Source organism: Pan troglodytes, chromosome 13 (assembly GCF_028858775.2).
Source record: "Pan troglodytes isolate AG18354 chromosome 13, NHGRI_mPanTro3-v2.0_pri, whole genome shotgun sequence".
Taxonomy (NCBI): Eukaryota; Metazoa; Chordata; class Mammalia; order Primates; family Hominidae; genus Pan; species Pan troglodytes.
This window is the reverse complement of record NC_072411.2, coordinates 120827822-120855539: the sequence shown is the minus strand read 5'-3', so window position 1 is coordinate 120855539 and position 27718 is coordinate 120827822. Positions and strand designations below refer to the sequence as shown.

The window sequence follows — 27718 nt, the reverse complement described above, 5'->3', positions numbered from 1 at the left end:
AAAACATGTTCACAAAAGAACCACTACTGCCATCTTGGCAGGGCTGTGTGTGTGTGTGTGTGTGTGTGTGTTGTGTAGGTAGACAGAGGGGAGAAGCAGGCATGACAAGGATCACCTGACCAAAGTGCCTAGTTACCCATATACTGATAGAATAAAATCTCCAGTGTAAAGGAAAAATTATTTTTACAAAAACAGAAGCATGTTTTATTTCAATCCTGTTAAGGGAGAGGGATGGAAAACACAAAATAAGGGGAGGGGTCTCTTTATATAATACACACACCAGGATCAGCTACAATGAATACCCATTCCACCCCTCCCCCACCAACTCCTATGTGGGTTCCAAGGCCAGCTGAGAATAGATGGGACAAGAATTAAGACACTTTGGCACAGTAACATGGCCAATGCACCGAAAGATGGAGAGAAGAGAATTTCCCAGGGAGCAAGGCCCTGGGCCTCAGCTGCTTCCCCAGTGGAGGGGTAATGAGAAAACTTTGGCTCAGCAGGAAGGCGGTTGTCAAAAATCTGGGTTACCTTAACTGGACTCTCCAGATCACAGACTACGGGCTGAATAGAGTCAAGATGTCTATCCAGTCCATTCTGTTCTCTGCTTTCTCTAAGATCACTTCTCTTCAGGCTTGCAATTATTGAGGGTTGGCCTGCTTCTCCTCTTCATCTTGGAAGGCAGGGGGAGTAAGTGCTTATTCTGCCCTTCCTATATCTAGGCCACTTAATTACTATTTTCTTGGCTCTAAAGAGACAGAAGCCAACGAACAAGTCCGGCTCTCTTTGTGAAAGTCGGCTTGAAAGAGCCCTTGTGTTGGCAAAACTGCCTCTGCAAATGGGTTTTTTTTTTTTTTTTTTTGAGCCTGCCCCTTATAGACCCTCCCCAAGCTTGTTCAGACACCTCAATTGTGTGAGATGCGGGCAGAAAAGACTTGGTCCCTCTCCAGAGTTGGATTAAGCAATCCCATCTTTGATTGGAGATGGGGATGAGAAAGCAGGTGCTAGCAGGGGAAAGGACCGGGGAAAGCAAGGCAGTTTATACTAGGTTGCAGATTCAAGCCTATGGATTGTGAAGAGCCACCTAAGCTCCAGAGAAGAGGAAATCTCTGACACGATATGAACAAGTGAATATTTTAGCGGCAACCCTGTAATTCCCATAGACTAAAAGAGAATGGTCAAAAAAAAAAAAAAAAAAAAGACTGAGTGAGCAGAACCCAGCCCTCCATCTTCAATCTGAATAAAATTAACTCATACAGCTAATACTGCTCAAATACAATCATGAAGACAGATGGAGCTGCTGAAATTCACACTAAAACAAAGAAAAGAATCAAGTGGACTGTCACCTTAATCCCAAGCACCTCCCTTTTAGAGTTATCGAGAAAATATCTTTGAAAACTTGGATTGAAGGTGAGGTCCACCACCGCCCCTTGTCTCCCAATACAATACCCTTCCAAGACAGCCTGATGAATTAAGACGTCTGTTTTAAGTTTAATAGAAGGGAAGTTCAAAAAGGGAAAGCACTGAGATTTGGGAAAACTAGCAGCTAAAGCCAGAAACAAGGTTAAGGTCCTCGTGGCATTCCGGACTGGGAGTAGAATGGGAGAAGGAAGGGAAACAGGTGGTGGGTTCCTGCTGTCCTCTGGCTTTACATCTTTCCCCTGCCCTCCCATTTCTCCCAACAGCTTGATGCAGCTATTGGCCTGCCAGAGGGGATGTAATGCCCAGACCAACTTTTTATTGAGCTTATGCAGCTAACAGACTTGTAAACAGTGCCAGTCGACAAAGTTTTGCTGAATATTACAGCTTGTGCCCACTAAACACACCTCTCTCTGAGATTAAAAACAAAAAAACCAAAGTAAACAAATACTGAGAGAGAATGAAGAGACACATCTTGAGTCTTCCAGAAAGGCAAAATAAAAAACGCCACATGGCTTGGTCCCAGGCGTTCACCATGCCTAGAGTGCTGCTGCTATCACCACTGTCTCCCCTCCCTGCCAGTGGCTAGGTAGAGGTAGGGGAGAAGGGTCATCTTGGACATGCTGCAAATACAGCATTTGCTGGTGTTGACACCCTCCTGGGGCTGTGGTGGCAGACTGCTGTGTCAGGAGCCCATATCCTGGGAGTAGCAGAGGGAGCCCAGGTCCTCAAGACAGCCTGAGATGGCAGCCCATACACCTCAGCAGGGGTACCTTGCCCCTTTTCTCCAGTGCGGTTCAGCATTGAGGTTGTCTATTCCCAGTCGGTGATAAAACCTGAGCTCTTTTTCTCGTAGGTTCCCCCTCCTTTCCCCAACTTGGGGGAGTAGTGGGAGGGAACAGGGAAGGATCACTGAGGGGGCAGGGGGATACCCCGGGGATCGGTGACCTGGCCCTCTTGCAGGTTCTTCACCAGTTGTGCAAGCCAGCGTTTCGTGGTGGTGTCATCTTTTAGCACCTGGGCGAAGGTTGTGTCTTTCAGCTGGTCAGGGAGGCACTGTCTGAGTGCTTCACGTGCCCTACATCAGAAACAAACAAACCAACCAGGGAGACCAACAAATAAACCCACATTTTGTGGACAGGGAAGAGCCCCCTTCTTAGACATAAATATTTAGAATACTGTGAATCTATGGCTCCTTAAGAAGCCATTAAAATTCTCTAAAGCTATATTAGGCATAGGCTTAGAGATCTCCAAAATCTGTATCCACAAATATTTTCTGAATGATGCCCCAATGTAGAATTTCATGAAAAAGCAAAATTAAAAGGTTCAATAGTTTACTTCCATTCAAACAGCTTTCTGATTTATTAAATACTGTCAAAATACTCATGTTAGAAATATATGGATTATGGCAAATAAAATAATTCAAAAATCAGTACATTAACAAGGATATCATCAAACTTATGATAACTTAATGAATTTTAATTCTATACTAAGTTATCAATTTGTGTCTTTACAGAAATTGCTTCAGTTTTATGGTTAAAAACCTTAATAAGAGATGAGCAGTGAAAACAAAACTATGGTAGCAGTATTGTCAGATGAACTTTTAAACGTTTCATTTTCTTTGAAAAGATGACCAGCAGAAAGTCAAATCTGAAAACCTAAAAAAGGTAAATGTTAACTATGTGTAGAGCTATTTTAAACAAAGTTATAGTTTTTGCACTCAGACTAGTTTTCTTTGTACAAGTAGAATTTTAAATAAACACATTTTTAAACTTTAGTGAAACAAGAACCACTGAAGAACAGGATAAAATGGTCAACAAACAGGTAGGGCTTGAATAAACTCAGTGGCAGGAGACTGAGTTCACATTAAATCAAATCAAGCTAGCTCTCTTCCCAGGAACACAGAAATTGCTCCATTACGTGGTTTAGCAGAATATGAGCAAGTTGCTTTCAGCATGAATTATGGATTTACAAAGCAAAAGGTCAAACATTTCTAAAATGCATTATATCTACAGTGTATGATTTCTGGCAGAAAGATTATGAACATAAGCAGATAAAATAATTAGCTCAAGAAACTTATAGGAATCAAGGACAGAATTGGAAATAGAATTCAAGAGCCCTCTGGGCTGTGTTCCTTTTTAAGAGATCTTTGAAAATATACTTCTCTTTCTGACCACGTAGAGTAGCAACAGAAAATTCAAACAACAGGAGTAATGCATCATAAGGTTTCCTTTGGAATCGCCTAGACTCTCTGGAATTTCACAGTAGGATGGAGAGTTACAGTGAGAAGATGAAACTGATGGCTACTAAAATTCAGCATTTCAGATTTTAAAAAGAATCTAAGTTCTGTCTCAGACAAACTAAATGCAGTTATATCCCCACTTCCCTGTCCTAAAGACACAGGAGCTATGCCATGAGATTAGGAAACTGTTCAGCAGAGTATTTCCCTAAAGTCCTATACATCCTATAAATGTTTACCTGGGGTTATCTGAAAGTCGAAGGTAACATCTCACTACATGCTTCAGCAGACGGGCAGAAGGCTCTTTGGATAGCTGCAGGACCATCTTACCCTGTTTCCCCCAAAATAAGGGGAGGGGTTGGAAAAAACACACAAAACACAAACAAATTCTAATTGACATCAGAGATCAGATAGTCCAAGAATCATAAAAGGTTCCAAAATTGTTAGTTCTAGTCAGAGGACTGAAGTTGTTCAATGCCAGTTATAAAGAGATTAAGCTTTGTGATGAGAAGTAGTTGTAAAGGGGATAGATGAAAGAACTCACCAAGATCATGGCAACATGGGAGAAACGCTCATACGTCTGACATATATAAGCCAAACCAGTGTCATCTAACAAGATCTTCTGGAGGATGAATGTGGCAACCTGAAGCAAAACAAAATCGAAGAGTTTATAAAGTTGCTCAGATTTAATCTTCTCATTTTCTACTCATTTTCCCAGGCATGACTATCAGTCAGAAAACTGAGCAAGCAGGGATCCTTGTATATTATGTACAACTTTATCATATATGTATAGTACAAAGAATAATAAATATTACCATGTTGAACATTACTTTGTACCAGTTTTTTTTTCTAGAGGCTTTACATGCTTATCTTATTTTTATAATAAATCAATGAGGTAGGTACCATTATTATTCTCACTTTACATACAAGGGTAGGTTCTGTGTAATTATCAAATTCTTAAAAACTCAGAGACCTTCTCATTTACAGAGTACCTACTATGTGCCCGGTATAACTGTTAATCAATAATGCACCAGGTTAAGGTCCCAAGTGACAAAGTTACTGTGGCAGAGCTGAGATCCAAGCCTCATTTGAATATCTAAGGCTCTTCTCTTTTCTATAGGCCAAGATGATTTATTCAGCTATGCCTCCTCTCTTCCAGATGAAGTAAGGCCTTTCTTTCTTTTTTCTTTTCTTTTTTTTTTTTTTTTAGATGGAGTCTCATTCTGTCGCCCAGACTGGAGTGCAGTGGCTCCATCTCAGCTCACTGCAACCTCTGCCACCCTGGTTCAACTGATTCTCCTGCCTCAGCCTCCCGAGTAGCTAGGATTACAGGCTCCTGCCACCATGCCTGGCTAATTTTGGTATTTTTAGTAGAGACGGGGTTTCACCGTCTTGGCTAGGCTGGGCTTGAATTCCCTGACCTCGTGATCCACCTGCCTTGGCCTACCAAAGTGCTGGGATTACAGGCGTGAGCCACTGCACTCGGCTGAGATAAGGCCTTTTTTGTTCTTAAAAGATCTTGAAGAAATAAGATTTTTAAGCTTCTCTTTGAAGATTATCTAACAGTAATAAAACATATCCTGGCTGTGAAGCTTATATGTGGCCTCAATTTTTCCCTCAACTTGAGCTCATTAGCTCTTACATAAAAGAGATATTAAAATATTAGTTTAATTTAAATTAGACAATCAAGATAATGATACTCTTTCTTGGCTGCTCATCAAAATGAACTGTGGAATTATTTTACTATTTTATTGGGGTTATAACACTGTAGTAGGCTGAATAATGGCTCTCAAAGATATCCAGGCCCTAATCACCAAACTCTGCAAATGTTACCTTAAATGAAAAATGGGACTTTGCAGACGTGATTAAGTTAAGGATCTTGAGATGGGGGATTATCCCTGTTTATCCAAGTAGGCCTTAAATGTAATAACGAAGTGTCCTTAAAAGCGATGTAGAGAAGGCCAGGCAAAGTGACCCATGCTGGTAATCTCAGCACTTTGGGAGGCCAAGGTGGGAGGACTGCTTGAGGCCAGGAGTTCAAGGATGCAGTGAGTTATGATCATGCCACTGCACTCCAGCCTGGGCGACAGAGAAAACCCCATCTCTTAAAACAAACAAACAAACAAACAAAACAACAACAACAACAACAACAAGAGAGATGTAGGGAGAGATTTTACCACAAAGGAGAAAGCAATGTGACAAGCAGAAAGAGATCTGAACATGCCACATCGCTGGATCTGAAGAGGGAGGGGGCCATAATCCAGGGAATGCAAGAAATGCAGTTCTAGAAGCCAGAAAAGGCAAGAAAAAGACTCTCCTCTATATCCTCCAGAGAAAGCATGACCCTCCTGATACATTGACTTTAGATTGGTGAAACTCATTTAGAACTTGTGACTTCCAAAACTATAAAACAGTAAACTTCCATTGTTTTAAGCCACTACCCTTCTAGCTTGTGGTAATTTGTTATAGCAGCAGGTTATATAGGAACCTAATATAAACTTATACACAGTAAAGTGTGTTAAGTGCACTAATCTTAAGTGTACCTTGAATTTTTACCTATGTACACATTATGTACTATAACCAGATTAAAATACAAAATATTGTATAAAATACAGAATATTTGGGAGGTGGAGGCAGGCAGATTGCCTGAGCTTAGGAGTTCAAGACTAGCATGGGCTACATGGCGAAACTCCATCTCTACTAAAAATACAAAAAATTAGCTGGGTATGATGGTGTGTGCCTGTAGTTCCAACTACTCAGGAGGCTGAGGCATGAGAATTGCTTGAACCCAGGAGGCGGAGGTTGCAATGAGCCGAGATCACTCCACTTCACTCCAGCCTGGGTGACAGAGTGAGACTGTCTCAAAAACAAAAAACAACAACAGAAAAAAGCAATATTTCTACCAACTCAGGATTCCAGCATTCCCTTGTACCTTTCCCCAGTCAATGTTCTTTCCTCAGAGCTAACCACGAATCCAACTTATTGCCAGTAATTGGCTTTGCTTGTTCTTAAACTTCACATAATCAACATACAGTATGAATTCCCATGTGTCTGGCTTCTTTTGCTCAACAATGCCTTTGACAGTCATCCATATATTGAATATTTAAAATAAAAAGCTTAAAAATAGCCAGGTATAGGGATGTGTACCAGTATCAAAGCTACCTACTCCAGAGAGGGAAGTGGGAAGACTGCTTGAGCCCCGGAGTTCAAGGCTATAGTGTGCCATTATCATGGCTGTGAATAGCCACTGCATTCCAGCCTGGGCAACATAGTGAAACCTTGTCTCTTTAAAAACAATAAATTGTTCAGGCACAGTGGCTCATGCTTGTACTCCTAGTACTACGGCAGAAGGCAGGAAGATCCTTTGAGCCCAGGAGTTCAAGAGTAGCCCAGGCAACATAGGGAGATCCTGTCTTTACAAAAAATAAAAATAATTAGCTGAGTGTGGTGGAGCAGGCATGTGGTCCCAGCTACTTGTGAAGCTGAGGTGGGAGGATCAACTGAACCTAGGAGGTCGAGGCGGCAGTGAGCCATGCCTCTCTACTCCAGCCTGGGTGACAGACAGAGATCCTGTCTCTAAATAAATAAATAATTTAATTAAAAATTTAAAAACCAGTGCTCACTTAGACAGCACATGTACTAAAATTGGAACAACACAGAGAAGATTAGTGTGGCCCCTGTGCGAAGATAATACACAAATTCATGAAGCATTCCATATATATATTTTTAAAAGTAAAAAGCCAAAAAAATCATTATACCTGCTTACACCCAACTCAAGAATAAAATATTTGTTAGACTAAAAAAGTAATTTAATGTGACAAGGCAAATTTTAGAGCAGAGGTTGAATACTACCCAAAATAGTCAGCAGTACGGAAAAGTAACCTTGAAAAAAATCAAATAATATGAAATTTAAAAATTGAAAGTGATTAGAGAAAAAATATGAAAGACAGATAATAGAGCATAACTGATGTTGAACCAAGAGACTTGAACGAATAAAAGAGAAAAATATACAAATCAACAAAAAAGACACAAGTAATATGCTCTTTCAGAAAAAAATTGAGGCTGGGTGAGGTGGCTCACACCTGTAATACCAGCACTTTGGGAGGCCGAGGTGGGCGGATCATCTGAGGTCAGGAGTTCAAGACCAGCCTGTCCAACATGACAAAACCCAATCTCTACTAAAAATACAAAAAAAAAAAAAATTAGCCGGGAGTGGTGGTGTGTGCCTGTAGTCCCAGCTACGTGGGAGGCTGAGGCAGAAGAATTGCTTGAACCTGATAGGTGGAGGTTGCAGCGAGCTGAGATTACATCACTCCATCTCAAAAAAAAAAAAAAGGCCGGGTGGAGTGGCTCATGACTGTAAACCCAGCACTTTGGGAGGCTGAGGCGGACGGATCACCTGAGGTCAGGAGTTCAACACCAGCCTGGTTAATATAGTGAAACCCCATTTCTACTAAAAATACAAATATTAGCTGGGCATGGTGGCACACGCCTGTAGTCCCAGCTACTTGGGAGGCTGAGGCAGGAGAACTGCTTGAACCCGGGAGGCGGAGGTTGCAATGAGCTGAGATTACACCACTGCACTCCAGCCTGGGTGACACAGCAAGACTCCATCTCAGAGAAAAAAAAAAAAAAAAAGATATATGATTATCAAATGAACTTTAAAAATAATAAAAGACACTTGTACGTAACCACACAAAAAAGTAAGTTCACCTAAAAAAGGAAAGAATTAGGCTGACCCTGAGACTTCTCTGCAATATTCAATGTTAGAAGACAAAAGGACTATGGCAATAGAGGTCTGAGACAGAACAATGAGGTAAGGATTCTGTACAATGAGTAAGAATTCTGTACCTTGTCATGTTGTCATTCATGGTTAAAGTACATAGTAAGCAGAAGCTCAAGTACATATAATTGATTATGTATTTTAAAAAAGCCCGGTTATAGAAGGAGCAGGATTGAAATTTTAAAATTAAAAAAATGAAACCGTAATAATATACTTAGAATTTACCTGTGGAGTGAGATGTGGGTTTGGAGAAAAGAAATTTAGTGTTTAACTTGATTTTCTTCTGAATGGTTTGGGTTTTTCAATAATTGTTTCATAATAATTTTTATTCAAAATAGAAAATATTCATACAAATTTCAAAAGCTTGAAGAGAGAAAATGATCCCAGGACCATAAGGAAGCAGCTTAAGAGTCAACACAATGTAAAATCTAAGTTAAAAGTACATACTGTTTTAGAAAGTTCACTTCCAGATTCCATAATTCGCAAACATAAAGGGATAATTTCTGTTGTCAATAAAAAGTTGATTACTTCTTGTTCATCTGTTTTCACCAGGGCCCCTAAAGAAAATAAGGACAAACAAAATTATTTTACAGTTAGGGTTTCCAGTTAACATTAACTTCGAACTGTTTATCCAGTGAGTTGTGAACTTAAATAACAGAACACAAACTGGGGTTTGTTAAAGGAATCAGATTCACACTCGTATTAAAAAAAAAAAAGGAAGAGGGCGGCGCAGTAGCTCACACCTGTAATCCCAGCACTTTGGGAGGCCGAGGCGGGCAGATCACTTGAGGTCAGGAGTTCAAGATCAGCCTGGCCAACATGGTGAAACCCCGTCTCTACTAAAAATACAAAAATTAGCAAGGCATGGTGGCAGGCTCCTGTAATCCCAGCTACTCGGGAAGCTGAGGCAGGAGAATCAATTGAACCTGTACAGGTTACAGTGAGCTGAGATCGCACCACTGCACTCTAGTCTGGGTGACAGACTCTCTCTAAAAAAAAAAGCTTTCTGCACTAAATTGTCTTTGTACCTTTGTCAAAAATCAACTGACCATATATGTGTGGGTCTATTTCTGGACTCTTCATTCTGCTCCAATGGTCTGTAAATCTTTCTTTTCTCCAGTATTACATTGCCTTGACTACTATAGTTTTCCAGTAGGTGTGGAACTCAGGTAGTATATGTCTTCCAACTTTGTTCTTTTAAAGAAATGTTTGGATATTCTAGTTCCTTTGGCTTTCCATATAAATCTTAGGATCAGTCTATTAGAAGGCTGCCATAACAAAATACCATAGACTGGTGGCTTAAACAACTGAAATTTATTGTCTCATAGTTCTAGCAGCTGAAAGTCTGAGATCAGGCTGGGCACAGTGGCTCACACCTGTAATCACAGCACTTTGGGAGGCTGAGGCAGCTGGATCACCTGAGGTCAGGAGTTCCAAGACCAGCCTGGCCAACATCGTGAAACCCTGTCTCTATTAAAAATACAAAAATTAGCTGGGTGTGGTGGCATGCACCTGTAGTCCCAGCTACTCGGGATGCTGAGGCAGAAGAATTGCTAGAACCCAGGAGGCGGAGGGTGCAGTGAGCCAAAATTATGCCACTGCACTCTAGCCTGGGCAACAGAGCAAGAATCTGTCTCACAAAAAAAAAAAAAAAAAAAAAAGCTGAGATCAGGGTGCCAGCATGGTATGGTATAGTTCTTGTAAAGTCTCTCTTCCTGGCTTGTAGATGGCCAGCTTCTCACTATGTCCTCACATGGCAGAGAGCCAATGAGGGAGAACAAGCTCTTTGGTGTCTCTTCTTAGAAGAATACTAACCTCATGAGGGCCATGTCCTCATCTAAACCTAATTATCTTTCAAAGGTCCCATCTCCAAATACCATGACATGAGGGGGTAGGGTTTCAAAGCATGAAATTTTGGGGAGGACACAATTCAGTCCATAGCAGTCAGCCTGCCAATTTCTAAAAAAAGTGCTGCTGGGATTTTGTTGGAATTCCTCTGAATCTATAGATCAGTTTGGGGAGAATGAACAACTTAACAATACTGAATCATTGATACACCAATCAATGAACATGGTTTATCTCTGCATTTTATTTCATTAGAAATCAGTTTTGTAGTTTTTAGTTATAGATCATGCATATATTTTTAAAGATTTATACCCAAATTTTCACATTTCGGTGCTGTTATAAATGGCAGTTTAAAAAAATTTCAGCTAGGTGCAGTGGCTCACATCTGTAATCCCAGCACTTTGGGAGGCCAAGGTGGGAGAACCACTTGAGCCCAGAAGTTTGAGACAAGCCTGGGCAACAAAAAGTAGACCTTGTGTCTACAAAAAAATAAAAAAATGTAGCCAGGTGTGGTGGCATGTGCCTATGGTTCCAGCTTCTCAAGGCTGAGGTGGGTGGATTTGTGTGATCCCAGGAGTTTGAGGGTGCAGTGAGCCATGATCATGTCACTGCACTCAAGAGTGGGCAACAGAGCAAGACCTTGTCTCAAAAAAAATAAATAAATAAATAAAATAAAAAATAAATTTCCTATTGTTCATTGCTAGTACATGGAAATTTAATTTTTTTTTTTTTTTGAGTCTCCCTCTGCTGCCCAGGCTGGAGTGCAGTGGCGTGATCTTGGCTCACTGCAATCACTGCATCTCCACCTCCCAGGTTCAAGTGATTCTCCTGCCTCAGCCTCCCCAGCAGCTGGGACTACAGGCACATGCCACCACGCTCGGCTGATTTTTGCATTATTTTTTTAGTAGAGACTAAAAAAAAAGTAGATGAAAAAATTTAACTAGGTGAACTGACAGATTCATATTCCTGGAGTTATGGGAGAATTACAGGTTTTCAGAATGCTTAGTGTATTTGACATGCATATTCTTAGGGCATTTCAGATATACGAAGCATTCCGGTATTAGAAGTAAGACAAACAAACAAAAAAAGACAGTGGTGTGTGCCTGTGCCCATGGTCCCTATTACTTGGGAGGCTGAGGCAGGAGGATCACTTGAGCCTAGGAGTTCAATTCCAGCCTGGGTAACACAGCAAGACCCTATCAGAAAGAAAAGAAAAGAAAAGAAGAGAAGAGAGAAGGGAAGAGGAGAAGTCCCAAATTTAAACTCTTATTCCTTTAATAATACTCTTTATATATTGAATCAAGTTCTTATGCTTTACTCTCCCTACAATTCCAGCAAATGTTTCCACATATATGCTGAATTTAATCCCAAATGTTGGATCTCAAAGTCTTATTAACAACACTTAGAAGAGTGCTTGATAGGAGTCATCATGTTCCTGATACTTATTGATTAGTGAATGAGACAACCTCAAAGACAAAAATGAATGACTGGTGTACAAAAATCATAACCGGCAAGACAAAACACCCAACTTAGACTACTACTGTGAGTATTTCAGGCTTGCAAAACAATTCTAATAACTTACCAATAACTCCAAGGCTGGTGAGCCGAAGATACTCAAAGGGACGTGTTTTGCTGACAGTGTGCAAAAAGGGGTACAAAAAAAGTGGGATGTGTGCTGCGAGAAACGCTGACCTGGAAGAAAACAATAATTACATTCACAGCCCAGGGTTGATTTCTAAGGATCCTGAACTTTCAAATTTCTAGGTGGTTAATTCTGTAAGGCCTTAACATTGTCAGAGCAAGGAATCCTTAGGAAAACAATGTTACTGGTCATTAGTCTCAACCAATGGTTCTCAAATGGGGTAAAATTTTGCCCCCTGGAGGACATGTGGCAATGTCTGGAGACATCTTTGATTGTCACAACTCAGGATTATGAAGCACTATTGGCATCCAGTGGGAAGAGGCCAGAGATGCCATTAAACATCCTACAATGCACAGGACAGTCCTCTCCTGCCCTCTCCTTTCCATCACAAAGATTCATCCAGCCCCAAATGGTAATGGTGCCAAAGCTGAAAACCCTAGTCCAGATCACAGTGGTTAAGAAAACACATGATTTTCCCTGTAATCAGCAGAAAGTACCTTACAAACTGATTAACTTAAAATATCCAATTGTGGATTTTAAAAAATAGACCACAAAATGCTATTAAGTGTCCAAGAGATTGTCCTAGATTACCTCCCTCACCTATGACTGAATAATAGTATTCACAGGTGCAGTCGAATAAACCTTACAAACCAAGACAACAAAACAAAGCAGCCATTATCAGGCTTACCTGCTATACTTTAATAAGCACATTCTTCTTTTTTTGTTAGGGCATTTCAGATACACAAACCATTCTGAAAACAGTTTAGTCAGGCAACTAATATGTAAATCAGTCTATTATTTTATATTATTTATAGTTACACCTTGTAGAAGAGCCAACGTCCAAGATTTTTAACACTCAAAGTACTCTTGTGTTTTTGTTAAGTGCTTAAAAGTAATTTTCTTAGTAATTTCTCTAAAGCTGTGTAAGGTCAGTGCCAACCTAGCATACATATTTCATAAGGAAACTTGACAAAGAGGAAAGGCTTTAATAAGATGACTATTAAGTGCCTTTGGGGCCATAAAAGCCCACAAAGTAGATTCCTGAACAGGATTTCCCTTTTCTTAATTTTTTAGATATGACAGGTGGCAAAAATATTTTAACTTACATGCCAATTCTCGTCTATTATAGAGGCCGCCCAGAATGCTATGTTAAGAAGGATTCTGAAGTCAAATCTGGGTTCAGTGTGGGAAAAGTGCTGGAAAAATAATTACTAAACTCCTCTTATATGCCATGCACTATGCCTCACAGATGACATAGTGTCAATAACAGGTCAGGGAGTGAGAAGTAGCTGTATGCCTGATACCTTTCCTGTAATGTGAACACTGTTTCTTTAAAGTTCATTGGGTAAAAGTAAATAAGAATCCGGAAGACCAGGAGAGAGAGAGAGAGAGAGAGAGAGAGAGAGAGAGAGAGAGACACACACACACACAAATGCTCTCTCTCTCTCTCCTCCATGCCCTTCCTTTTATTATTCAGAGAACGTTTAGGACCATATTCAATGTATATCTCCCCCAAGTGACTCACCCAAAGCATTTACCTGGTTTCTGGATGTGATGCTACACACTGCAGTAATGCCAGAGCATTGCAAACTCTGTTAGACTGGTGTGCTGTCAAGGTGGGTGGGTTGATAGATGGATAAATATTTACAATTTCCTAAAAAATGGAAATCAGCATCAGATGAATAAGGAATAACTAAAAATTAATTCCCATGGTAATAAAGCAAAAAAAAAAAAAGGCAAATAAAATAGCTCTTAATTCTGTGCATCTTTTAAGAACTCAGTCATCAAAGAGGGAGCAGAAATAATGCTCATATCCTTTCATCACAAACTTACTTGGCTGAGACTAGCTAAGATATTTCTACATTTGTCTCTAGGAAGATTTTTTTTTTTTGAGACGGAGTCTCGCTCTGTTACCTGGGCTGGAGTGCAGTGGCGCGATCTTGACTCACTGCAAGCTCTGCCTCCCGGGTTCACACCATTCTCCTGCCTCAGCCTCCAGAGTAGCTGGGACTACAGGCGCCTGCCACCACGCCCAGCTAATTTTTTGTATTTTTAGTAGAGATGGGGTTTCACCGTGTTAGCCAGGATGGTCTCGATCTGCTGACCTCGTGATCTGCCTGTCTCGGCCTCCCAAAGTGCTGGGATTACAGGCGTGAGCCACTGCGCCCAGCCTAGGAAGATTTCTGTGGAGGCAAATGTAGTCATCTACACTTCCTCTTATATTCGCCAGCTACTGAGGCTATCAGTTGAGGGATACTCAAATTTTTATAATTTTGCTAGCATCCTGCTTTAAGTTACAGTGATGAGATCACTGGCCAGAAAGTGTTAAGTCAACCACGGTGACTCATAAAGAAGTTTGAATTTGGTTAGGTAGTAACATGGTAAGGACATGAATCAATGGGTGGGGATATGTATAAACAGCAGTGAATATATGCACTATCTGTCAAAAAGTAATGATTTACTCAATACAATTCCATTTACATTTTTTTTCTTTTTTTTTGAGACAGGGTCTCACTCTGTCATCCAGGCAGAGTGCAGTGGCATGATCATGGCTCACTGCAGCCTCCACCTCCTGGGCTCAATTGATCCTCCTACTTCAGCTTCCCAAGTAGCTGGGATTACAGGAGTGTACCAAGCCTGGCTAATTTTTGTATTTTTTGTAGAAATGGTGTTTCGCCATGTTGCCCAGGTTGGTCTCAAACTCCTGGGCTCAAGCAATCCTCCTAACTCAGTCTGCCAAACTGCTGGGATTACAAGCATGAGCCACTGCACCTGGCTACAATTTTCCATTTACATTATTTGTAAAACTTTTACATAGAAAAACGTTCCCATAACAAAGATCAGTTTCTTGGCTAAATGCAATAGAGATGGAATGTGAATTTACTTAAGAGTTGAAAAGTTAATCTAATTGTTAGGAATTTGGGGCAATACTTTAATGGATGATCATGCCACTACCTAGGTATTTTGGTATTGTTATTGTACCATATCAGTTAATTAGCCACCAGTGACCATTCTGGTTTGAACTGAACTTCAGTTATCTATTCTTTAATGTACAAGTGTACCCACCTTTAACACTACAGCTGTTATACCTTCAACATTTCCTTTCCAGGCCAGGCATGGTGGCTCATGCCTGTAATCCCAACATTTTGGGAGGCCGAGGTGGGTGGATCACGAGGTCAGGAGTTCAAGATCAGCCTGACCAACATGGTGAAACTCCGTATCTACTAAAAATTAAAAAAAAAAAGCCAGGCATGGTGATGCAGGCCTGTAATCCCAGCTACTCAGGAGGCTGAGGCAGGAGAACCACTTGAACCCGGGAGGCAGAGGTTGCAGTGAGCCGGGATTGCACCGTTGCACTCCAGTCTGGGCGACAGAGCGAGATTCCGTCTCAAAAAGAAAAAAAAAAAGAAAAACAAACAAAAAAACCCAAAAAACCATTTCTTTTCCATAGAATATATTGTACCTTGTGGTCCTTATACTCTACTTTCCACCTTCCTCCCCGTCATGTAGATTTATCTTACAGTACTCCTAAAGCGGTGTTTGTCAAAGCGTAGTTCTTAGATCACCTGCATCACAATCACCTGGGGGAGGTGAAAGTGCTTATTAAAATATAGATTATAGGGCCCACCTCAGACTGACTAAATTGAATCTCTTGGGTAAGGATCCAAGAATCTGCATTTTAACAAATACCTCAGACCTTTCTAAAACAGATTCTTACAAACGCAGTTTTTTAAAGAATCATCCTCCTAAAGTCTTCAAATCATTTGGGCAAAGGTAAAGAAATATACAAGTGTAATGAAAACTGAACTGCCAATCATGGACATGAACCCACCTGTAAAAGTGCTGCAATAGTACCAAATGAATGCCACAGCATGGGTGCAAGGTCAGGAACAGATTCTCGCTTCTTACTTAGCTCCAGCAAAGCATTTTCCCTAGTCTCAGGACTGGACAGCTCATTGATCCACTGATAGATCTTTTCTCTATCCACTTGTGCCAGTGTAGTAGGCACAGGCTTCAGATGAAGACAAGAAAGTAAATATCAGTTTATTAGAGTCAAACCAAGTCTTACCCTGCAACAGAGTTTTAGAGGAAATGTATTTTTCATGAATACCAGGGGAGCGTTTCTAAATACATACATTTGATGTCAACTATTCAATCTCTTTGGTAGTTACTGATGAAAATCTAAAATGCACACATACCCTTTGATAATTCCATGTTTAGGAATTTATCCTGTAGGTATAATTGGGCTGTGCTAAAGACATACCAGGATGTTTACTGTTGCACTGTTTTAAAAGCAGAAAACTGGCCGGGCGCGGTGGCACACCCCTGTAATCCCAGCGCTGTGGGAGGCCATGTTGGGTGGGTCACTTGAGGTCAGGAGTTTGAGACCAGCCTGGCCAACATGGCGAAACCCTGTCTCTACTAAAAATACAAAATTTAGCTGGGTGTGGTGATGGGCGCCTGTAATCCCAGCTACTCAGGAGGCTGAGACAGGAGAATTGCTTGAACTTGGGAGGTGGAGGTTGCAGTGACCCGAGATAGCGCCACTGCACTCCAGCCTGGGCAACAGAGAAAAAAAAAAAAAAAAAAGCCAGGTGTGGTGGTGCATGCCTGTAGTCCCAGCTACTCAGGAGGCTGAGGCACTAGAATCGCTTGAGCATGGGAGGTGGAAGTTATAGTGAGCTGAGATTGCACCATTGCACTCCAGCTTGGGCGACAGAGTGAGACTCTGTCTCAATAAACAAACAAACAAACAAATAAATAAATGCAGAAAACTGGGCCAGGCGTGGTGGCTCACGCCTGTAATCCCAGCACTTTGGGAGGCCAAGGCAGGTGGATCACGAGGTCAGGAGATTGAGACCATCCTGGCTAACACGGTGAAACTGGTGTCTCTACTAAAAATACAAAAAATTAGCTGGGCGTGGTGGCAGGCGCCTGTAGTCCCAGCTACTCTGGAGGCTGAGGCAGGAGAATGGTGTGAACCCAGGAGGCGGAGGTTGCAGTGAGCCGAGATCGCGCCACTGCACTCCAGCCTGGGTGACAGTGTGAGACTCTGTCTCAAAAACAAAAATGCAGAAAACAAACAAGTATCTCTCACTAAGAGACTGGTTAAATATTGGTGCAGCTTTATAATGTGATACTATGTAGTCCTTTAAAAAAAGAAGCAGCTCTCTATATACTGAATATATATTGATACTAAGTAAAAACAATAAAAGGGTTACAGAAGCATATAAAATGTTTCCATTAATATACACACATATAAAAATAAAAAATACATATACATTCTTACACATTTACATATAACATTTCTAGAAGGACACATAAAAAACTGTTAACTGTAGTTACCTCTAAGGTTGGGGATTTACAGGGAGACTTACTTTTCATTGTTTACACTAAAACCTTTTGCATAAACTTTTTTTAAAAAACCATATGCATATCATAGTTTTTGAGAGGAAAAAAAATTATGCCTTCCCAATACTGGTCCCTCCCCAGTGATTCTGACATCCCCCCTCAACTGAGCAGAAAACCTGTAATTTGGAAAAGCTCTCCCTCTTAATGATTCTTCAGTATATTCTCTAACTACATCCCTTTGAGAACCATTCATTACTTACTCATGTAGGAAATACATACTTAATAGGGCATGCTTTCATTATTATGCTAAAGAATCACAATATTCCCCCCAAATTTGAATATTTTATAATTCTCTATAGTCATCAAATATGTTTGTGACCTTGGTTAAGTTCCTTAATTATTCTTATCTGGAAAACAAGATGGGAAACTAGAAAAATGATAATTGCTACCCCTAAGCTCTAAACTGCTAACAAATTCCTGGTGATTTCCATCTCTATGCCCAATATGTTCTCAGGTAATTGCCCCCAACCATGAGAAATAAAAGAAGGAGCGGGAGGCGGAGGGGGGAAGGCTATCTACACTTGCAGATGAGATCACTAATGTTCAGAGGAATTAACTCACTCAATTTAACCAGGTATGAAGGTATGAAGTTGCATATTCCCGTACTTTTTTGAACTATATTACACAGTTTCTCACAGTACTTACAAGTTCCCAAAAGATCTTAGCTTGACAGAATGATGACCTACCCATTGTACAGATGTAAAGACAAAGAACACAAAGAACTGCCTTTGTTGAAGATCAGAAGCATAAAATAGACTTTGAGGTGGATTCAAATTTACTCTACCCAATCTGAATAATGGCCTTTTAAAAATGGAAGCTTCATTATAAGTTTTTAGCTTTATTTTTACTATTTCACTAGCCTGACAGAAAGAATCACAAGGTGTTCTGCTAAATAGACTGAAATACAATGCAGCTTAAGCTTTAAGTGCCTTACAGTAATCTGCTAAAAGCTGTTTTGTAACTCCCTTCAGGGATGGTCCTCAAGGAATCAATCATAGGCTCTTAAAGCAACAATATGATAGAAGGAATATGGTAGCTTTTTTCCTCCTTTCCCAACAGCAAAAGCAGTGTTGTTCAGGCACTTGCCCTTTCTAGGCAGCCACAAACAGGCCCTCAACTTAAAAACTATTTTTGGAAATGTAATTCCTACCTGAAGATAGGGTATGTGTTTATTTAGAATATTACATCACCTTAGACGCTCAGCAGAAACACAGGATAAAATTTTAGCGTTAGGTTTCCTGCCCAGTCTCTTGGATGACCCCACAATCCAGTAACTAAAGGGGGCCTCACAGATACTGGTCTGGCAATATAGTACCTTTCCTGATTAATCAGTACCCATTCCAGCTGACCTTCCCCAAAGTCTTGTCATACAGATACCACCATCAGTAAACTCCGTCACCCCTACTAGAGCCAGTGTGTGACTTGCAGTTGGCACCTTGTACCCCATCTTGCCCTGGTAACCACTGGTTTGCATACCATGCCTCCTGAACACCAGGCCCCATCCCTACATATTCTCTTTCTGGAGCTGGCCTGATGCCCACAGAGAAGATGGCCCTGCTGGCAGTGGTGTGGGCACTCTGAAAGGCCAATGCCTGGTGCGTACATGGGTTCCTAAAGCCATGGACACCTGCTGCTAGCAATACTCCAATTTGTGAGATTATTTGTGGGGGCTGCAGCCTCCATGTGATTTTGATTCTAAGAGAGCTAGAACCATGTCAGGTGGGTGGTAATGTGGCCCCCATGGGCACTAGCTTGGTGTTATGGGTTCTGCTGTCATTCTAGCCAAAAGGAGGGCAGTTTGGTGCCAGGAAATATCTAGGGTGGGGATCCTCCTTTTCATCATCCCTATTGCATTTCACCCCCAATTTAATAACAGCAGTAAGTTACACCAACTGAATACCCACTTGTCATGGGATGAATACAATTTTTTAAAAATAAAAATGAGAGCTTAAAACATACAGTGCTTACTCTGCCAGGCACTGTCCTAAATACTTATATTTACCAGCACTCTCATTTTATAGATAAGGAAAATCTGAGGCACAGAGAAGTTATTTAAAATTTAAATGGCAAGCTAGGATTTGTACCCAGGTGTTCTAGCAACAGAGCCCACACTTTTAACCGCTTTGCTAATGCTGCTTCTCATCTGCCTGAAAGACAAAATCTGATCTAAAGATGACTTTTTTTTTTTTTTTTTTTTTGAGATGGAGCCTCACTCTGTCTCCCAGGCTGGAGTGCAGTGGTGTGATCTCAGCTTACTGCAACCTCCGCCTCCCAGGTTCAAGCGATTCTTCTGCCTCAGCCTCCCTGGTAGCTGGGACTACAGGCATATGCCACATGCCCAGCTAATTTTTGTATTTTTAGCAGAGATGGGACCTCCCCACGTTGGCCAGGCTGATCTCAAACTCCTGACCTGAAGTGATCTGCCTGCCTTAGCTTCCCAAAGTGCTGGAATTGCAGGTGTAAGCGACTGTGCTCAGCCTAAAAATGACTTCCTAATAAATTATATTCTTTGACCTAGACAATATAGTTAATACATAAAAATCTCAGACAAAAAGTAAAATGTTATTGGTGGTAGTTCAACAAAATCTGAAAGAACACTCAGTACTATGAACAGTGGCATTGATGTTAGGAGAAATTCTCTACTTATTGAGATTACAAAGCACTTAATAGGTATTGTTTTCAGAGAGAAGTCAGTACAATAGTTTCACATAGTTCCCTGTGTCACATTATGGATCAGATGGGGCATAATTTACTTAGTGAGAACCACCAACACACACACGGACATATAACAAGCAATTTTGTAACACACATATAGGAATTTCATTGTTTTGGAGAATAAAAAGGAAATATTCTTATATTTTGAGTTATATATTAATTTATATAACCATATGATTGATAAAATATTTTGGACATTCCTAAATAAAACACCAAAACTCAAAATGTATCTTACTCTCCTTCCATATCCCAAGAGTTATTTAGGCCCATCTTTCACAAAAAGAATCTGTAATTGACATCTTTTTAAAAGGAGGTGGGCAGTAGAAGAAGGGGTACGGCAGGTGAGGGAAGAGTTAGTTCTGTTGTACTTCCTTTTTTTAAAAACATGGTTTCATTGAATGATCACAACATGGTGGTTATTAACCTCATTTAACAATCGATGAAACCATGGGCAGACAACAGGCAGATTTACTCCTCATGCCACTCTGTAACGATCACCTCTAATAATTCCTAGTTCAGATGCTACAACTCTTTGAATTTTTAATTTACTAATATATTTCTAAGGCTGTGGCTGATATGGGACTCAATCTAGTAGCACACATTGCTCACTGACAGGCAAGCAAATTAATCTATGACTTCCCTACTGGAGATTACCTTATTTGAAGCATTAATAATAATTGCAGGATACCAACCAAGAGAGCAGAGGTTGACATTTTTTGAGGCCCAGACCCTTTAAGAATCAAATGAAGTCCGGCACGGTGGCTCACGCCTGTAATCCCAGCACTTTGGGAGGCCGAGGTGGGAGGATCACAAGGTCAGGAGTGTGAGACCATCCTGGCTAACATGGTGAAATCCCATCTCTACTAAAACTACAAAAAAATTAGCCAGGTGTGGTGGCAGGCACCTGTAGTCCCAGCTACTTGGGAGGCTGAGGCAGAATGGCATGAACCCGGGAAGCGGAGCTTGCAGTGAGTGGAGATTGCACCACTGTACTCCAGCCTGAGCCACTGTACTCCAGCCTGAGCTACAGAGCAAGACTCGTCTCAAAAAAAAAAAAAAAAAAAAGAAAAAAGAAAAGAAAAAAGAAAATTGTGGATCTTTTACTCAGAAAAATACACAACTGCAAAAACACGAAAACCTATACATAATTTTAGGGAGTTCACAGAGTTCCTGCAATGTATCCATGTACCCAGGATTAAGAATCTGTTTATCAAATTGAAGAACAGGAAAGACCTCAATTTGCAAGGAACTACATGTGTATATAATTGGAACACACACTGGCGTGGGAGCCTGAAGTGACTTCAAAATCCAGTTTTGCTCTTTCTAGAATTGTGTGACCTAGGATAAGTCATTTAACTTTCCAAACCTCAATTTTCTCATTGTTAAAGTGAAGGAACTATATTAAATAATTGTCAGTCTCAGGCAGCTCTAAAATCTTCGAAATTATTTAGTTCTTAGTTGTGAGAGTCTAATCTAAGAGGCTCTTTAAAAAAAAAAAAAACTTTGACGTATAATTTGCATACAATAAAAGTGAACTCATTTTAAGTGTACGCTTCAATAGATTTTTGAGAAATTTATACACCTAAGTAACTGCTACCATAATGAAGATATAGATCCATTCACCCCAAAAAGTTCTTTAATGCCCTTTTCAGTAAACCCCATACTCAGCCTGAGGCAATCATGGGTGTTTTCTGCTACTATAGATTAGGTCTGCCTTTTCCAGAAATTATTAATATGCAGTAATATTTATTGAGCATACCATGTGTCAGGCACTGTGGATTACATCATTTTATTCTCAAAATTCTAAGAGGAAACAGGTTAATAGAGGTTTAACGTGCTCAAGGTCACACAGCCAGTGTACAGCAGAATGAGACTGAAACTCTACTTCTCTCTAGAATCGATGAGTTCTATCTGGTCTCAAGGATAGAAAGCACAAATACTCCTCCAAGTTGAAGAAATTACTCTTAAGAACCCAACAAAACTTTCTTAAATTTAATATTCCCTTAGCACAGAACTCATTAACAGCTGGATTTGGATACACAGTGAGCTCAATTACATACCTGGACACATAGAATCATCATGAGAAATCTGATTTAGATTATGAGTTATCCTTAACACTTCCAAGAATAGAAAAAAGCTCTATAGTACATTACCGTAGATTATTAATTGTAACCTGCTAAAGTCAACAGTCCTGGCCAGGCACAGAGACAGGCTCACACCTGTAATCCCAGCACTTTGGGAGGCTGAGGCTGGTGGATCACTTGAGGTCAGGAGTTTCAACACAGTGAAACCCTGCCCCTACTAAAAATACAAAAATTAGCCTGGTGTGGTGTCATGTGCCTGTAATCCCAGCTACTCGAGAGGCTGAGGTGGGAGAATCGACTGAACCCAGAAGGTGGAGGTTGCGGTGAGCCAAGATCACACCACTGCACTCCAGCCTGGGTAACAAAGCGAGATCCTGTCTCAAAAACATAAAATAAAATAAAAAAATAAAGTCAACAGTCCTGTTCTTTTAATAAGTGTGTTAAAAAACTTTCATATTATCAAAATTTAGGTGGTAACTCTCCCTCCTTTTCTGTTTAATGATTTGTATATGGAAAATGTATTTCAAATGACACCTTTTTTCCCCAAGAAAGCTTAACATACAGGTAAGATATTTACCAAAGTAAGTTACCAATGGTTAACTCCAAGTGTCACACAGGGTACTGACAGTTTAAGTTGGTCTTCTATTTCTGAAAGATTTTAACACATAATGTGAAAAGTATAAAGATGTTTATAAATTATTTTAAATAAAACATGACATTTATCTATAAATGGTAAAGAAAATGATTTCCTTCTCTGAGTAAACTAAAAAATTGATGCTGATGGTTTCTTAAACAGAAAATAGCCAAATTATCAATGTAACTTTATGTTTAAGGGCCAAAATAGCTGTTTATCTTCCTGCCAATACATAAAGAATGGAATCAGTCTGAAATAGAGATTATTTTCCCAAGTCTGGAGATCAACACGTGGATTTGGGTGTCAGCATGGTATTCCAAGAAAATGAACTTTCTAATAGTGCTGGAAGTACTAAATTAGCTTACCTTCATAATTTTATAAGAGCCAGAATGTATCTTTTTTTTTTTTTTAAGATGGAGTTTCGCTCTTGTTGCCCAGGCTGGAGTGCAATGGCACAATCTCAGCTCACTATAACCTGCGCCTCCCAGGTTCAAGCGATTGTCCTGCCTCAGCCTCCCAAGTAGCTGGGATTACAAGTGCATGCCATGATGCCAGGCTAATTTTTCTATTTTTAGCAGAGACGGGGTTTCACTACGTTGGCCAGGCTGGTCTCGAACTCCTGACCTTATGATCCACCTGCCTCGGCCTCCCAAAGTGCTGGGATTACAGGCATGAGCCACCATGCCCGGCCCAGAATGTATTTTTTCAAAATAACTTTTAAAAAATGAAAGTGAATAAGGAAAGATAAGTTAGGCAATTTGCCTAAAGCTTCATCAGGAGACTCGGGAGGAGAAAGTGAATTAAATCCTTTAGAGTGCAGTGTTCTTTCTACTTGCCAAAAAGGAAGGCATCTGGGAGTCCATGACGGCTTCAATAAAAAGATGTAAAATAACTAATGATGCTGCTGGTTAGGCGGAAAGTGAGAGAAAGACAAGTGTTTAGGGATGCTAGAATTGTCAGTGGAAATCAGTGGGAAATTAAAAACAAAACAAAACAAAAACACATCCTCTAAAGGCTTACCTCCGGTTGTTTCACAAGCATAACATCCATTACAGAACACCTATGGCATGCAAAGATTTGTAGTTTTTTTTTTTCCTTTGAGACAGGGTCTCACTATGTCGCCTAAGCTGAAGTGCGGTAGCATGATCATGGCTCACTGCAGCCTGGAAAATTTTTGAACATTTTTTGTAGAGATAGGTTCCTACTGTGTTGCCAAGGCTGGTCTTGAACTCCCGGCCTCAAGTGATCCTCCTGCCTTGGCCTCCCAAAGTGCTGGGATTATAGGTGTGTGAGCCTTTAATTTGGGAATTAAATTCCCAAAGCTGAAGTCTGGGAACAAGTCACATATCAGTGAGTGAATCTAGCCAACCACTGAGCATTTTGTTATTCTTTCTTTCTTTCATTTTTTTTTAAAGATGGAATCTTGCTCTTGTCTCCCAGGCTGAAGTGCAATGGCACGATTTTGGCTCACTGCAACCTCCACATCCTGGGTTCAAGTGATTCTCCTGCCTCAGCCTCCTGAGTAGCTGGGATTACAGGCGCCCGCCACCATGCCCAGCTAATTTTTGTATTTTTAGTAGAGACGAGGTTTCACCACGTTGGCCAGGCTGGTCTCGAACTCCTGACCTCAGGTGATCTATCCACCTTGGCCTCCCAAAGTGCTGGGATTACAGGCATGAGCCACAGTACTCGGCCGCATTTTGTTATTCTTACTTAATCTTTAGAATAATCCTGTGTGGTACTTCTGTCCTTATTTATTAGAGGAGAGAAAAAAAGAAATTATGCTCATTGGTAGCGGTAATGAATATATGAAGATGTTAGGATGTATTCCATCAAGAATGACAACAGCAAGGTCGGGCGCAGTGGCTCATGCCTGTAATCCCAGCACTTTGGGGGCTGAGGCGGACAGATCACCTGAGGTCAGGAGTTCGAGACCAGGCTGACCAACATGAAGAAACCCCATCTCTACTAAAAATACCAAAAAAAAAAAAAAAAAAAATTAGCCAGGCGTCGTGGCTAATGCCTGTAATCCCAGCTACTTGGGAGGTTGAGGCAGGAGAATTGCTTGAACCCAGGAGGAGGAGGTTGCTGTGAGCTGAGATCTCGCTATTGCACACCAGCCTGGGCAACAAGAGCAAAACTCCATCTCAAAAAAAAAAAAAAGAATCACAAAAGCCTACTACACTAAACATTTCTAGCATACGACTACTCAAGAGTCAAAATTTAAGATACTTCCCATACTATCTTAATTTTTCCTTCTAGTGAATAATATCCTGCATTTACATGTGACTACATTCTCTCTCTCTCTTAATAGACAAAGTCTTGCTATGTTGCTCAAGCTGGAGTCCAGTGGCCATTCACAGGTGCCTTCATAGCACACAGTAGCCTGGAACTCCTGGGGTGAAGTGATCCTCCCTCCTTAGCCTCCCAAGTAGCTGGGACTATGGGCACACACCACCCAGCTTACATTCTCATTTGGCAGTACTTTGTTATCTCCCTAGCTGAAATGATGATTTACCTACAATTTTAAAAAAGAGATAAATAAAGTCACAGATATACACTTTCATTGTTCAGCAGAAAGTAAGCATCTTCTCAAGTGGCTTTGATTATTCTGGGCACTGTTGCATGCATTAATTATGCTTCTCAAATTCCAGTGAGTGATATGCATCATTACTGTCCCTTTACCCACATCAGAATAATGCAGTTTGCTCCAACGGAAGGCATGAAGAATTGAGAATGAGGTGGCTCAACTTTTTACGTTTTAGTTTCCTCACTAGCTAAATATAACCTAGTGAATGAGTGGTACGAAGGAATTTGTCAGAGCTGCTACGAGGTCCAAACATCCTAAGTGAAAGTGCATCTAAAAGTTCAAATTTTAAAATTAATGTAAGGCACTGAAAACGTGAAGAAACATGTATGGAGTACTTATTATAAGTAATGTACCACAGCTTTAATGGTTGTTTAAAAGATGCATTAGGGAGCAATTGAAAATAAAAGGAATAGCTACAGAGTTTGGGAAGGCACAGGGAAAAGAGTGGCTCAGTATCGAAGATAAAATTCTGGAGAAGACATAATCAGATTTTGAGAGATGGACAAGTCAACCTTAGAATAATTTCCCTTATTTAACCTGTCTTTCCCCTAATAGCAGCACACTCATCTTTCAACTTGCTTTTCCCCATGTTACTATATAATTTGGGAGAAGGAACTAAAAAGCTAGGGGAATTGCAATGACCTAATTGAGATATAAAAGATACTCTCTACATTGAATAGTTACAAACACTTAGAAACAGTATGAAAGGAGGCAGAGATACCAACAGCACTGGAACTGACAATGGAGATCAAATCTCAAAAAGCAGTTTTCTATAGCTTAGTCATACTTGGCTCAATTTTTCACTTTTTGTACTTAAACGTATGGCAATTTTTGGTGCTTTATTTAGTAATTACGTCATTTTGCCTGATAATACAATTTCAGTACATTACTTTCCTTAAATCATTTCCCTTTGGTTAAACAGAAAAAGCAGAATTGGTCTTCAGGAAGGTATGCTCAAATCAAATGATCTCCTTTCCCCATCATGGCAATGTTCTTTCAGTGGTCACCTTCCCTTCAATATTCTTTCATGCAGCAAAGTATCTGAGTCTTTAATCTTGTACTAGGAACTGTCCTGGCGCCGGGGAAACCACGTCAACAGGGCTCACATGATCCCTGTCCCTGCCCTCAAGGAGACAGACAACAAATAAACGAATACAATAATTACACGGGGATCAGGGCTGTAAAGGGTACTCTACTAAAATTAGAGGCTGCGGAACTAATTTGAAGAGGATAGTCAGGGAAGGCCACTCTGAGACCGATTTAGGCAGAGACCTGAAGAAAGATGGATTTGGATAAACAGTTTAAGGAGAGGAAGGAGAGTTCAAGGAAGAGGTACCAATTACACTCATGCTGTGTATGTAAAGGAGGAGGGATAAGAAGAACATTCACTCCAGGCATAGAGACCACAAAGTGCATCTTGGAGAAAAAAAAGCGCGTTGCAGAGGGTTAGGTGGCCAGAGTAGCTGAAGCTTTAGGAGCAAGAGACATAAAACGAGATTATAAACGTGGGTTAAGTACCACATCATACAGGGCCGTGCAGGCTATGGCAAGGAGTCTAGATTTTATTTAAATGCCAAGAGAAATAGGATTACTTCGGATAGCTGAATTACACTATCTTTCTTTTTTGTTAAAAGATCACGCGGGTAAAACGAGATGTGTCGAGGAAAAGTTTTAAACGCAGAGAACCTAAGTCAGATGCAAAAATTATGCACTTTTCCGGGCCTCAGGTTTTCCATAAATAAAGCAAGTGGTTTGAACTAGAAGCCATTTCCTTCCCGCTGCGACGTGGTGAGTTCTAAGAGCAGGGGCCGCGTCAGATTGACCATGGAATTCCCCTCATCGACGCCGGCCCCCAGAACACAACTGGCGTCCTGAAACTGTTGATCAGCGCAATAAATCAGTGAATGGCCTGCTACGGGCGCGGGACCAGGCCCCGGCGCCCGCAAAGAACGCGATGGGTCGCGCTGAAGGCCGCGAGAGGCGTCCGGCAAGGAAATAGGGGCCGGCTCCACCACAACCAAAGCGTGCCGAGGAGGGGAACCGGGGCCTTGGAGATTGAGGGCAGAAAAAAATCAGACTAGGGACCCGACACCGGGAATTAGGAGAGAAGGCCGAAACGTGGGTCTGAGAAAGGATTCTGGTTCCAAGCCTGGGGGCCCAGCCACTCACCGCAGCCGTCGCCAGGCTGTGCATGTTGTGAGCGGCCGCCGCTCTCTTCCACAGCCGGACGCGTCCGACCCGGGTCCCCGCTTCAGCACCCCTGCAGCGGAAAATAATGAGCCGCCGTAGCCGCCATCCGACTCCGTCTCGCTCCGCCCACTTCGCGGCCCTCTGACCTCTCACCCCTGACCCCAC

The 27718-nt window shown here is 41.0% G+C and overlaps 1 protein-coding gene and 1 non-coding gene across 3 annotated transcripts; one reads left to right on the top strand and one right to left on the bottom strand.

Annotated features, from left to right (window-relative positions):
* Positions 1–177: 177 nt before the first annotated feature.
* CNOT9 (CCR4-NOT transcription complex subunit 9) lies at positions 178–27666 on the bottom strand. Of its 2 annotated transcripts, none has more exons than XM_009444267.5 (8): positions 27533–27666; positions 15761–15940; positions 13467–13582; positions 11869–11978; positions 8889–8998; positions 4203–4301; positions 3898–3989; positions 178–3077 (listed from the first exon to the last, which is right to left on the bottom strand). In XM_009444267.5, the coding sequence occupies exons 1-8, from the start codon at positions 27554–27556 to the stop codon at positions 3032–3034; spliced, it is 777 nt and encodes a 258-aa protein (XP_009442542.1). In that variant the 5' UTR covers positions 27557–27666; the 3' UTR covers positions 178–3031.
* On the top strand, positions 7274–7380 carry LOC112208434 (U6 spliceosomal RNA). Its single transcript, XR_002942919.1, has one exon. It is a non-coding gene; the product is annotated as a U6 spliceosomal RNA (small nuclear RNA).
* Positions 27667–27718: the final 52 nt, after the last annotated feature.